This window comes from Ylistrum balloti, unplaced genomic scaffold, assembly GCF_031769215.1.
Source record: "Ylistrum balloti isolate Yb309-2 unplaced genomic scaffold, AGI_CSIRO_Ybal_v1 Utg370992, whole genome shotgun sequence".
Taxonomy (NCBI): Eukaryota; Metazoa; Mollusca; class Bivalvia; order Pectinida; family Pectinidae; genus Ylistrum; species Ylistrum balloti.
In genome coordinates, this window is record NW_026782555.1 from 482250 (window position 1) to 496725 (window position 14476).

Here is a 14476-nt window from a genome sequence, read left to right on the forward strand (position 1 = left end):
GTCGTCGAGGTTGATGACACGAATCCCCTTGAATTGTTTAACGTGTTAGGTCCACATTCAAGACGCACGATTGGGGATTGGATTTGGTCTCTGATAAGATAATTTGCGTTTCATTGTTACTGACTTTCATGGAAATGAACGTTTACCATTGAATTGAAGGTCATGTCACAAGTAAACAACCTCTTCAGATTTCTGGTTTGGTATTTTTGTATCGACCTTTATGATTTGTCAATTTTATCAGGTGATTTGTGTTCTCTCTTTTCATTGGCTTAAGTCCGCAAGTGTTATTTTTCACTAGTGAAAAATAGCAAAAGAGTGTAATTTTTCACTAGTTTATAGATTGTCATCGTTTACGAACGTGAAATAAATTTTGTTAACAAATTGGGATTCCAATTTTGTTTCCCATAAATTAAGCATGACAGATGACCACCTGAATTCGACTGATGACCACAAATATATAACCTGTCGAAGTTTCAATATTGCAATAGTTTGATATTGGCTAAAGCAATTTTGTATACGTGTAGGTTGCTTTAAAATCATTTTGTGAGTTCACGGATAAAAGTAGCCACGAAATCAACGGAATACCCCCTAACCACCCCGCGAAAATTAAAATTGCATATTACCTAGTAATTCAGCATTACAATAGCATTCATACTGTAATAATAAAATCATATCGTGAATTCATGGATAAAATACGTACGATATCAACGGAAATATCCCACAGCACCCACGAAAAAGAAATTTTGAATCCTTAGTTACTAAGTACCCATTAATGCATGTCTTTCATTATATCTACAATAGCAACTGCATTTTTACGGAACGATTTCAATTTATTATCAAATAAAATATCAATATTTGAAAGGCTACAGTATGGCGCCATTGGAACAGTGTGTATTAACTTGCTAATTCCGTATCTTATACTGTACAGAACACTTTGATGGTAACAATACGCACAAAGGGAGGTAATCGTGATACGTTCTACAGTCATTTGTCGGGAATTAGGCTCTGGGTAGTGAGAGGGAATATACATAAAACAACCATGCTTTTCAACTATCTTCCTTTATTCTCCTCCTAACACATGAGAGTTACAGTAAACAAGGGAGGCAATCATGTAATACAGTTATCCAAGTTACCTTCCCTTTGACCATCTCTGGATGGTTTACATACAACTACCAATATGTGTATACATAACACATTTCATCGCATATTGTTTTTCTGAACTCCACTTTTTCGGCTTCTGGGACCGTTAACCATTGATGAATCCTTGAGCTTTGAAGATATGCATTGATAATTCACAGTAAAATTTATAAAAATGTAATATAAATGAAGAATAAACGGCTTTTTAAATATAAAATATACAAAATATTAAAATACTTTCAATGTATAAAGAGTAACGGACAGTGAACAAGACCAGAAGAAAAATAAGACAGACTGGCGGACATTTGAATGCATGTAATTCATATTGTGCTGGACAATATCTTTTTACATGAGGTTATAGGTAGAAGATGCATGACCAATAAACAAAACAAAGTCCATTAGGCGTAAAATGTTGAACGTAATCATATACCTGATTTTAAATATTCGATTAGATAACAAAGTTCCTTTCTATTACACTCTGTTAGTAATTGTAACAGTTTACAAGACGACGGACGGTATTTTTGATTTAAACATATTTATTGCCCCAAAATGGCTTTTTTTTGTAAAATGTTAAAATAACTTTTCTCAATTGTTTAATTAACCAAACATCCCCCTAAATAAATTGACAGCGGTTTATGTGATTGCATTCAATTATATCTGCATATCACTTGAATATGCAATTATAAGATATAAATGAAGGTGTACATCTTTAATTTTTTTTCAAAAAGTCCGTATGTACTTTTTCTACCTGATCAGCCGGGTTAAAACATGAAACATTAGTATAAAAAAATCATCTTATATTCTACAGTCATAGCTAGATCATAAACATACATTTCAGTCCTTGATTAACAGCAGTTATCTGACTTTTGAAACTATAAAACCGATACAAGCCTTCTCTGATATAAATCTATGAAAGAAAGTTGTGATTTTATTATAATTACTAAAGATCAACAAGACAATTCTGATGAGTTTCTTATACTTTCGGGTAGAAATCAATTATTTCTAATTAAGTTTTGATACTAATGTTATAACCATCAGCTGACAATACTAGTGATAAATACATGGATCTTGAATTAGATTTTTATTTCATTTGAAATTTCATAAAACGAGTCTGAGAAATTAGCTTAGTTTTGCGAACTAACAAAATTACCAACAAAATTAAAATCTCAAGACCAGTTTCATATGTCATATGAAATGAAATAAAAAGACATACTTTCTTTTTACCACATAACTAAATAAAAGTTACCTTTTGACAGGTTTTTAACATTCAAATGTGGGGAACACGTTAAAAAAAGAAGCAGCAAATATGTTGTGACATTTCAAATTCTTGACGTAAAGTTATTGTCTGCATTACATCACAATCGATTTATAACCAGCGCAACAAATGAAAAACGCTATTGCCATATACAAGCCACATATGACATAGGCGTATTATGTGATCGATAGTGTAATGGCAATCAGATATTAAGTGAAAAGCAAATATTTAGATTCAATAAACATTTTAAATAGTATAACTGATGTAGGACAAACCATTTAACGATTGCTTATTTAAGTTTTAATTTTTAATTTACCTGATATTGAAAAATTATATTTTATTTTTTTTCTCATTATATCTTATAAAGGTATCAGTTTTCGCAATTTATTTCATGCTCAAGAAACCAGTACAAAGGTATTCCTCGAAATTTGAAATTTTATATCAATGGGTAAATAAGGTAAGATAGATTTACTGAATGCCTGATAAATTTTAAAAGGCGACGGGACCTGCATCACATCCAGTTAAATTTTGTGCAAATAGTTTGCTATTTCGCGCAAGCAAGAAAAGTCTGTCCGATAGCCCCGATTTTGTAGAAATGTAACATTACATTTAGTATATTTGGATCGCAGAAATTACTTAAAACACCAAAACGTTGAAGCTGCATTTTGTCAACATTTTTTTTTTGTAATTTATCGCTGTCCGTAAAAGCAAATAAAAATAAAAATATTGATTTCGTAGCTAAATAGAAGACTTTTAACTTAAATGAAACTTATAATGATATACTTATGAATTATGAATTTTATCAAAACATCTAAGGACAATGGATTGCATGTATAAAGGAATGAATGACTTAATATAAAGAAAAAAATAATGGACTAATACACGAGATGCTGTGCATGAAGTGTGAGAGCCGTCTTCGGTGAGGACGGGATTGTAAGAAGGCTGAACACAGGACACAAACCTGGTAAACACTTTGCTGCTGCTTGAACATTAAATCAATAAACATCCTATTATGAAATGTAAATAAAAATGAAATATAAATGGTGTAGAATTTCAAAAAAATAAATGAGGATATATTCATAGAAATATTTAACTTGCAACTTTCATGAAACTTTCAACGTAAGTCTCCAAAAAGATGTTTTATGTTTATAAAAACATCGCACGCTGGTTCATTCAATGTTTGTTCTTGTTAAAAGAACAATGACAGACCCCGTGTAGTTACAACACCGTGCAGTTACAATATGCTTCCGGCAATGACTTCTATCTAATGATCTTACACAACAACTACTTATCATCCCAAAAGATGTCTTGTTCCAAAGAAAAAAGGAAAGAAGTGTGTGAAAGTGAGCTACTGGTCATGAAGGAGTTGATATGTAAGCATCCAATGAAATTCGTCTGTCCAGGTCAGGTGACTTACAAGCTCACACTCCTTAAATTCTACTCACCCGTACCTGTTCAGATCATTTACATACAAAGGCACAGCGTCCTGACACAAACATTTACTTCACATCTAATATTTGCATTTAATTGTATTAATTGATTAACAAAGACAAACAAACGAAACACAACAACATCTATAAAAAAACACACTTAAATACAGTCCTGTTACATACTGACTAAATATTGTTGCCTTTTATCTAGCTCCTAGGAGAAGAGGTTCGCATATTTGTTTCGCTGATGAAAGATTCACATCACAAAGATAATAAACCTATTCTTAGCATCTCTGATCCATGATAACACAGACAGTCATTTTTCGTGGTTATATAGTCTATACTTCTCCAAGTTTCCAAGAAAGATTTATGATAATACACTTCATGTTAAACACGTTTGGCATCATATCAGGACTAGTCATCGACAGGTTATCGTGAAGTAACTGTGGACACTGTCTGCTTAGGATGTTTTCTTCAGTACATCTAAAAAAACCAGAGAATATTTGTGTTGGTGAATGTATATACGATATGGGGGTATTAAAGTCATATTAGACCTTATCTGATGTGTTTTGAGTACTGAAAGCTTTGCATTATTGTGTTTTTAAGATTCTAAGCAAATAAGAAGTAAATATGGACCGATACGAGTAACTAATGCCACTTTGCAAAACTTGAACCATTTTATATTTGTTTGTTTTTAGTTTATTTTTTTTAGGGAGGGGGGAGGGGGATGCATGAGGTTAATTACTTCTATTCTGGTTTGAATTTTCCCTTCCTGTATTGAGAGAGGATATGCTAATCTCACAACATCGAAGGAATATTATTAGTACTACCTTCTTACAGCACCGCTTACCAGCTATGCTTATAAAACGTTTTCAAGTTTTGATAAGAACATTTTGGATGAAGTTTTCATGGCTTGTTGAAATTTGTTTTAGTTTCATAAACAATTGACCTTCAACTTTAAATTACGTTATATATTGTTTAGTTTCATAGACAAATGACCCTCGTCTTTTAATAATATCTATCTACGTATATGGAGAACAGCCCCATCCAAATTCAGGTAATATACTGAGCTATTACAGTTATCAAAACATACCACACCAATGTTTACGTTCCCTAGATAAAGGTTCAAAGATAAATTGTTACTACTGTATCAAAATAGACTGATTACGTTTTACTAGATATTTCCTATCTAACTCACCAACTACTGCGTTCCAGTCGAGTTGGCATTCCTTGAACGCCATCACTATCCTTACAACGTTTGAATCTCCAGATTCCCGTTCCATCCATTCTAACAGTAGTTTCTCCTTCATCTTTAACACGTCTCCTCTGTGATCCACCTCTGCTTCCTCGATACGTTCATTCGTTATATCAAGTTCAATGAAGAAAACGACATACATCTTCCCTATACGTCGAGCCAGATCCCGGACTTCTGCTTCCACAAGGCAACGATCTGGCACACGGGTACGCTTAGTTAGCTCAGCTATAATAAACAAAAGAATTACGTACATAATACACTATATAACCAATTAATGTTCTCATATATAAAAAAAAATGATTTAGATTTCTTTTTTGCAGTCTCGAAATAGTGTTTCCTATTTCCGACATTTTATTTTATTTCTAGTGAAACATTTCTTTTCGATATTTTGTCCTACATATAGACTCGTCGACATAAACTCTTATTACGAAATCATTCACGTATAGATACACTTGTTTTGGCCAAATTAATGAAAAATGTCAATTGAACAATATACTACATACCAACGTTCTTTAATTCTTCATAGAATGATGGCGGTGAATTAACTTCGGATAGCATGTCACGCGGCGGTATAGATGTGGCATTCATGGCATCTACAATAAGTTCTAATGGTTGTTTTCCAGAATCAAGAACGCTGTGCCAGCGAATCAGCATTCGTATAACTTGTGACCGAAAATCTAACGCGGAGTTGTCACGACGAATCTGATTGAAGGTTGTATCATCCATTTCGAGTTGAATAAAGAACATCTGATATGAATTTGCGTGGATATGCTTTGCGATTCGACTCATCTCCTTCAATGTTAGCCTGTTTTGAGACGCAGTGCTAGAACATTTTTCTGAAAAGTGAAAATTACAATAATTTCAAATTATACATTATCTTTAATACTTTAATCCTTCCAGCACAGTTTTCCTAGATGTTACGCTTCGTCCAGAAAACTTGATAATAAAATGTTAAAACGTTTTGGTAAAAAGGCCTTCAGCTGACAGATATTAATTAAATGTAATCCGAATTCCACAGCAAAATGTTCTATAAAGTTACAATGATACTCACCAGCCGGTTCTCTTTGTGTAACCTATAAAGAAAGACGACAGTCATTTTACGAATGCACGTAATGAAAATAACGACAAACTTCTTGCTGTATTTTCAATGTTCTACTTACATTCTTAATAAATGAATTACATCGGCGCTTCTAATGAATGTCCTACGCAAAAAACCAACCGAATGTGAAAACATCTATTGTGTTTTTGTTCAACTTTAAAGTACATCTGTTGGATAAAACTTTTTACCTTTTTCATTTTTATAATGATGCTGCTGTATAAACAAGTAGTTTGATTAAATTTACCATTAATGGCCATAATGAAATCAGTGATTTTTTTTATAAAGCAATGGCAAATGCTCACCGTCAAAATGATGGATTCTTTTGAATTATAACACTGTCGTATAGGTCAAATTATAATTGGCATAACACAATAACATCAATAAGGAATGTAAATATCGACATTGAAACATCATGTCATGATATTTAATGCTAACTATACGTAGGTAGTTACAAGTTTTATATCGCGTCAACTTCAATGAGATGTTTGAAAAACTTCTTCATTACTGATATTACTCGGCAGTTCAACACTTCAATCACTGAGGACAAATGACATATTTCAAACATAGTATTGTTTCATACCTCAAGATCACCAAACCAGAATTTCTTCACAGCTGTTGTTGTATTGAAGGTGTCACCTTCTGGGGAATAAACCTCGAAATCATTTCCAATGTGTTCTGTATAATTCAAATGTCCTTGATCATTTCGTTGAAGAGTATCCACGAGCAGTTTTTCCAAAACAGTCCTGATCTGAACACCATGTGTTGTGTTAAACGCTTTCTGGGATAACAAAGTGACTTTGATCATGTTAGTCTTGCAATGGATTACCATGTTCACATCGGCTGTCAAAATGAAACATGCAAGCCCACGCCACAAAAGCTGGTTTGTTTCATGAGAGACAACCTGAAACCGGTAAAGCAAAGACGCCAAAAATTTGTCAAAGACAGCATCTGGTATAAAATTGTTGTCAAATTTGATTCCGAGTGTTGACGATGTTACTATATTTCCTTGTTGCAAGTACGACCTTACAACATTAGTGCCATCCTGGTCTAGAAGCATTGACGGGACGATGTAGGTATCAATTTCAGCATCCATTTCGTCTTCCTTTGGAAGAGGTTTTACAATCAATTCTGATCTTTCAATGTAGTAAAGTAAAGTGTCGCTGTTTTCTGAAAAGCTTTCGTTTTCCTCTTTACCCCATACTTTGTCGATGAAGGCTCTCCTTAACCGACGCGTCTGCTGATACTCCTTCAGAAGTGGGTCTTTACTCCCTACATTTCTGATGTGATATTTGAGGTCGGTGACGATTAGGCGGAAAGCCTTTATCATCCACTCTGGATCCAAAATGAACTTCAAGTCGGTAGACATATCTTGGTGTCCATCTGTTGGGAATGTCAACACATTTCTTGCAGAGTGAAGGTACCTATCGAAATTTACAAGCAAAGAATGGTTGTATTAATAATTTTCGTTTTTTTCTTTATTTGTATTACAAAATGATCATTAGAAATGATAATTCGGAATTTTTTTTTTTAAATTACAAGATGAAATGTTGTGAAATATACGTGAAAATACTAAAGGATCATATTGCCTTCTCATAATGAACACAATAATTTTACATACCGCAAGAATGCTTCAACGTCAGTCACCCCTATGGCCTCAGCGTGCTTTTTAATCTCCTTTAAAGTCATGACCTTTACTCCTCGCCCCTTCATTGTCATAAGGTCATGTTCTAATGCAATCCAATGTCCAGGCAAGAGTTGTCCCCATTGCGCCTGATATGGGGCACATCTCATGACACTATGCCATATCTTCTCAAAAACTCCATCTCTCGGTTCGGGGTTGCTGATATGGATAACATCAACCACGTGTTGGTCAAAGATATGTGCAATATCTGCATCCCTTTCTTTTGACCTAATAGTGGTCATAATAGCATTTAGAGTTGTTGTCCTTTTGTCCTAGTTGAATGGGAGGTACAAATGGGCATATCAATATAAAATTATATGAAGTGATGCAATATAACGCAATAAGTGTACTATGTAACAGCAATACTTCATCTATCACTATGGTAACACAGGCATTCTTTCAATATGAAATACCTTGTCACGGGGTACCAAAATGGATGATGGCGGCGGTATTGTAACTACTCTTCCAATGTCAGGAGTACAGATGACTAGAAAAAGCGAATCCTCTTTAGGTCGAGGTCAGTGTGTTGATATTAGATATTTGGTAAGTTACTATCAGTTGCGGATAGAAAAAGGAACATGTATTTATATGGGAACTGGCGGTGAACCCGAGACCTTTGATAAATCTGTCGAACGCCTAAATTTCTGCTGATCTATTGTTACTATTGAGGATGATTTCTTCATCATATTTTTATTTATTCACAACGTGTCTCTGATAACGCAAACGACTGCAGATTACACTTACCCAATTAAAGAAAATAAAATTCTATCGCATATGGACATTTGGGTACTAATACTGAATATGGAAAACCAGTCAAATATCATGATTGCATTGAAATTTGCTTTGGAGTTTACCCAAGACTATGGTGACGTCAATCCATAATGTCGTGTACAACATCGAACTACCTGCTGTCATTAGTTGTACTTGGTTCATCACTGTCTTTCTGCAGAAATTTAAAGGATCTTTCTGCGCTTTAAGATGCAAGGCGAAACAAAAAAACTGAGCATGAGTTTTCTACATGTTTAGAAACACGCATACTATATTACTTACCATAGGTATTTTATCAAGGTGAGTACCAATAAGAACAATGGGAGGTTTGTACTTTCCAATGGAGTAAGTGTAAATGAACTTCAGCCAGTAAAACACAGTATCTGTGTAAGAACCAATATTTGATAAAAATACATTAGCATAGACAGAATAAGTTTTTGGAGTTACTGAGAGTTACTCAATATTAAGGTCGTTCTATCACAACTTTCAAAAGAAGGATTCAACTTTTCGATAAAATGTTGATGTCGTAATTACGAGGAGTTTTCCTTGTCAAATCCAGCAAACGTTTTGTTATAACCTTTACACACATACAAAATAATGAAGATAGATTTTATGTAAGTGTGCAATACTTGTTTCAGAATCCGATTTCGTGTAGCATACATATTATGGATGGTATATACAAATGAAATAAAGTCTTAATTCAGCACATAATTATATGTATGTATAAACAAATCTGCTGTAAAATGAATTAAAAATATTATAAATTGGAACCTAAAATTATAAAAGTCTTACCAAGATCTGTTGAGTCATGTTTCATACAGTTTTCCAAGCTGAATAAAAGTATGATAACTGCATCGGCATTTAAGAAAATATGCTGAAAGTTACTGAACATAACTTCACCTCCAAAATCAAATATGTTGACGTAGGCCATGTCTCCACTGTGAGTCTTCTTGCTACTTTCCGATGTCCCTAAAAATGACAGGAAATACAAAAGATTGACTTACTTCCTCTGAACAACAACGCATTAAAGGATCGATTCACCTAAGTTAATTATCTGGTGAAATAGGATGGTCAGTAGACAAACTGACGAAATCCATGATGCATATTACTCGTAGCTCAAAACAAGTTCAGTCATCAAAACCATCAAGGCCATTTACCAAACCTCATTCAGTAACTGAAGTTTTATAAAACCAATTTATTATTAAAGTTGATTAATCTTGGGATGGTATTTAGGTCGTTAGAAATAACACAGATTTGCAGACTAATATTTCTTGAAGGCCAACATTATGATTTTGTAAATCTGTCATTTATAACAACCATAAATACATTAAGAAGGCAATTCAATTCTTCTATTTATAATCCTTACTAATGTTGATGTCTCATGCAAATTATAACTCGATATAATCTTTACCTATTCATTATTTTTGCGCGTAGTTTTCCTACCAATGATAATTAGATAATTACACTTTTGTGTGGTGACTTCATATAGTGCATTGCCGTGAAAACATAAATACGTTGTGTTTACTAGATGTTAGCAATTATAAAAAAAAAATAATTTGAATCTATTGTTTCAAAAGCATTACCCATGTCAGATAGTTTGGTCCTTGTCTAAGAAACAAGAAGAAAATACAAGCATGTCAACATAATCATAATTCAAACTCAAATTCAATAACACTTGTGTTTAATATGAACAAAGGAAAGACTTACACCGACATTCCTGGAAATGAACAAAAAGAATAAGACCATATGTTCCGCAAGAGTACGCGTCTTCTGCTTCATCGATAATACCCAGCATGTAAATCTTGATCAATCCAAGTAAGTAACGTCATATTCTCAAATGAGAACAAGATATACAGCAATGGAACCAATAGACAAACTAACGAGCATCAAACACTCTCAGCTTCAAACAGCACAAAGAAAAATGTATATTTTTCAATGCCATCACTGTGACGACCGTAAAACTATCCCATAATTTTCATCAACTTGCACCGTGTGTAACTCTGTGTTTCTAGTTTGTCTGTCTGTCAGTTGACGACTTCTAGCACTAAAATCGTGAAAATGGGAACAGGCCCTTGGATATTGAATCAACTGCGACAGAGAAATTGAAATCATCACACTTATCATACAGATTAGTGGAAAACTGGCCATTTGGTTTCGATGTAGGAAAATATCGCGGTAAGCCACCCATGTAGAAGCGTCTGTCCTGTATACGATGGACGCGATAGATAAATTCCTTGTTATTGAAAGAGTGAAATTAAACGACTTTGCAAAGTCTTTGTGACCTGTTTGGTAAGCTCTTCAATAAAATCAGCCTTGTATGAAAACAAAGACATGTTAGCAGGCAGCGGGGCACAGTTGGTAAACTAGATTGTTCCATGTGGCTGTATTTACTAGGAGATGGTCAGTGGTAAAAAGGCGCACAAATGAGGTCACATTAATGTCTTTTCTATATTTAGAATATGACTTTGAAGAGAGAATCAGAAAACGTACTGCTAAATCTACAGTTAGACGTATGGCTAAATATCCATTTTTGTTGGGACGATCGGTGGCTGAACGATTGCCAAGGCCGAGTGGTGTCCGGCAGCTGCGCGAGATGTCGTTGGTCTAAAACAGAACCAGAACGATACAGTCGATTGGTTCAACCGAACAACCACTCCTGCTACGCTAGGTTCCGGTCTTTGTAATACAAGATACTAGCAAATAACGAAAGACCTACTTATCTAAAGCTTCAAAAGAGAGAGGTATTCTTGTCTTCGACTTAGTCGTCATAAAATTAAGATTATATGAATGTATAAAGAGCTGGTGTTAAAAATATAATGAATCTACAAAAACAATTTTGAAATGAACTAACCTGATTTGGTATTTTTATCTGAAAATGACAGTGTCCCAAGCATGTCACGAAGCCGATTTAAACTCGCAGTTCTCTCAATGTCGTTTTCAGGAAGAAGAATCCGTTCATGTGTGTTTTTGTTGATCATCAGACGATTCAAATTTACGTCCATGGTGTTGGTGGAGTCGACTCCGTCTTCTGGTAATGCCTTTTCAAGGAGATGGTAAGTCAACGTAGTCTTTCCGACTCCTTGTGGACCAAGAAATATGACCCGGATATTTGCAGACTCTTCAACACTTTTTTTCAAAGCACTTTCATAGCGCCTAGCAAATGCATCATCTAGTTTCCCAAACGTGTGTAGATATTTCATTATGACATCATTGTTGGCTGTTTTCTGGTTGGCTAAGACGGTGTCGGGCAATCCTTCGAACATAAAAATAAAACATACGTACAATGTAACAACCCAATAACGATAAGTAGAGATGAGTGCAGAACCTATTTGAAACGTTTAATCCGGATATTTGGTTGCGGTGATATTTTTCATTTAGATAACATATTCTTACTAGACATGGTATTTTACGACAATGTGTCCTAATAACATAAACAACGATGGAAGACAATGTATCTAATTATATAACAAGACAATAGTTTGTGAATAACATTCACGATACATGTACAATAGTATTCAGAATGTCATTTCCAGTATTTTGTCATAAATTTCAGAACACTTTCTGATTATCATCCTTAAATTAAAAAATAAAAATAATTTCATCACAATTTTGCTTGACATCAAGAAATTAATCATAGAATAGACAATTTTTATCAAAGCGAAACTTGCCTATCAAAACAAACATTTGCTTACCACTTGGATGCAGTTTTCGCCATTGCAAGAAGTTCTGTGTATTTCTGTCGTGTGTCTTGTCTTGACATGCCTTCCCTTCATTATCTCGCTGAAGCAAATCCCCTCCTAGCCGTACAAATTTTTCAATAATACGAATATCTGGCCGATTTGGCATGCAAGCCATGTGAAGTGGCGTTGTTCCATCTTTGTCGACGTCATTAACTAGTTGTATGACTTTTGAGTGGTGTTGTACCACGTGACATAAAAGACTGTAATTGCTATACAAACCAATGTAATGAAGAACGTTCCATCCCGCATTATTTTTACAAAGTATATCAACTCCATTGCCGATACATTCATCAAATGTTTTCATGTCACCTTCTCTGGACGCATTGAACAGCTCATCCGTAAGGCTTCTTTTCCCCGAGAGTGCCATTTTAACTATCAAATCCTGATAAAAAGAAGTGCAGTCTCGATCAATATACCAAAAACATTGAATTTACCACATAATATGCATCATAAATAATTCACTGCACCTAGACAATCCGTGATGTATTTCACTATCCCGAGACAATCCAAAATATGTAGTACAGTACAGGCATAAAAGGAGCAAGGGTGTTTCACAACATGAGGCAATCCTATATGCATTTGGTTACACCGATATGATCATAAAATGTCTGCTTAAAACACAAACACGGTATTCCAGAGGTGTTTTAAAACACCGACACACAATTTAAGAGGTGTTTAACAACACCGACACACAATTCGAGAGGTGTTGTACAACACCGACACACAATACTAGGGGTGTTTTACAACACCGACACACAATACCAGGGGTGTTGACAAAACCGACACACAATACCAAGGGTGTTTTACAAAACCGACGCACGATACCAAAGGTGTTTTACAACACCGACACACAATACCAGGGGTGTTTTACAACACCGACACACAATACCAAGGGTGTTTCACAACACCGACACACAATACCAGGGGTGTTTTACAACACCGACTGTTGGTGCTGTGAGCTGGGGGAATTATAATATCGGTGGTGAAATGGTACAGCCTGCCACAAACAACCCATCAGCCACGTTTTCTTCCATCAACTAACTTTATTAACCTCAATAGAAAAGAGTTCCAAAATTGGAGTTGCGTCCCCTGGACCCGTGGGTCATGCCAACTTACCTACCCAACACCCCAATACACAACATGCCCCCCCCTCAAAAATAAAAATTGGCACAATTTTTACATGGGTAGGAAGTGACATGAAATACAGGATCCAGGTTCGAACAAAAAGTTACATAATATTTTATTTTCAAAAGAGTGGTTAAGGAAATGAACTGAGACATGACACCCGGAAGTCCTCAAGTACATATGAGTATTAAAGATTCATCGACTACCAAATATGCATCACCAACATAATTTCCATCACATTCACACACACTAACATTTTCCATGGTACCAATTGGAACTTTCTTACACTCTAACTTACAGGAAATAATGTTAATGAGGGCTAATGTAAGCAAACTGCTAGGTTTTTTTTTTTTTTTTTTAAAAAAAAGATTAGAAAATGTATAGGAAATCCAGATATCATGGCAAAGTACAAACAGAAATCAATTTATATTTGATAATTGAAAAGTAATAACACTTTTTAACAAAGCAACTGTTCTAAACATGGAAATATTACATTGAATAATGAATGTATATCATGAAGTTGTAAATCACAAGTAAACATGCAAGGCATATGGGCACTATACTTGATTAATATCAGCCAATCATATGAGCATATGTAAATTCTTATATCATTCAAATGATGAAAATACAGTCTATCAAGCTCGCTGTGGCTATATTCAATTAATCACAAACTTAGCAAACACTTGCAGTTATATGACTTAAATTGTAACTTCAGACATTTCATAATTTCACATTAATTCAGCAAGGCCTTGACCTCAAACAATGTCAAAACATTGAGTTATATCAATCAATACAAGCTTATAAGCAAAGTTTAGGTAAGTTACGAGACTCGAAAATTGTATCCATGTGTTTTTCATCCATGAATTCCATCACACATTACAGTTATTGAAATTTGAATAATTCAATCAATGAAAATTATTCCATAACAGAAGGAATGAATATAAAGCATTTTATGTACAAATATTTCATACTGTCTCAGGTAATTA

The 14476-nt window shown here is 34.4% G+C and overlaps 1 protein-coding gene across 1 annotated transcript; it reads right to left on the reverse strand.

Moving 5' to 3' along the window:
• Positions 1 to 3099: 3099 nt before the first annotated feature.
• Positions 3100 to 12732, reverse strand: LOC132559912 (uncharacterized). The gene is made up of 10 exons (XM_060224542.1): positions 12318 to 12732; positions 11477 to 11878; positions 9418 to 9594; positions 8908 to 9008; positions 7795 to 8129; positions 6757 to 7597; positions 6129 to 6150; positions 5581 to 5913; positions 5021 to 5302; positions 3100 to 4305 (listed from the first exon to the last, which is right to left on the reverse strand). The coding sequence occupies exons 1-10, from the start codon at positions 12730 to 12732 to the stop codon at positions 4283 to 4285; spliced, it is 2931 nt and encodes a 976-aa protein (XP_060080525.1). The 3' UTR covers positions 3100 to 4282.
• Between the last annotated feature and the right edge of the window lie 1744 nt (positions 12733 to 14476).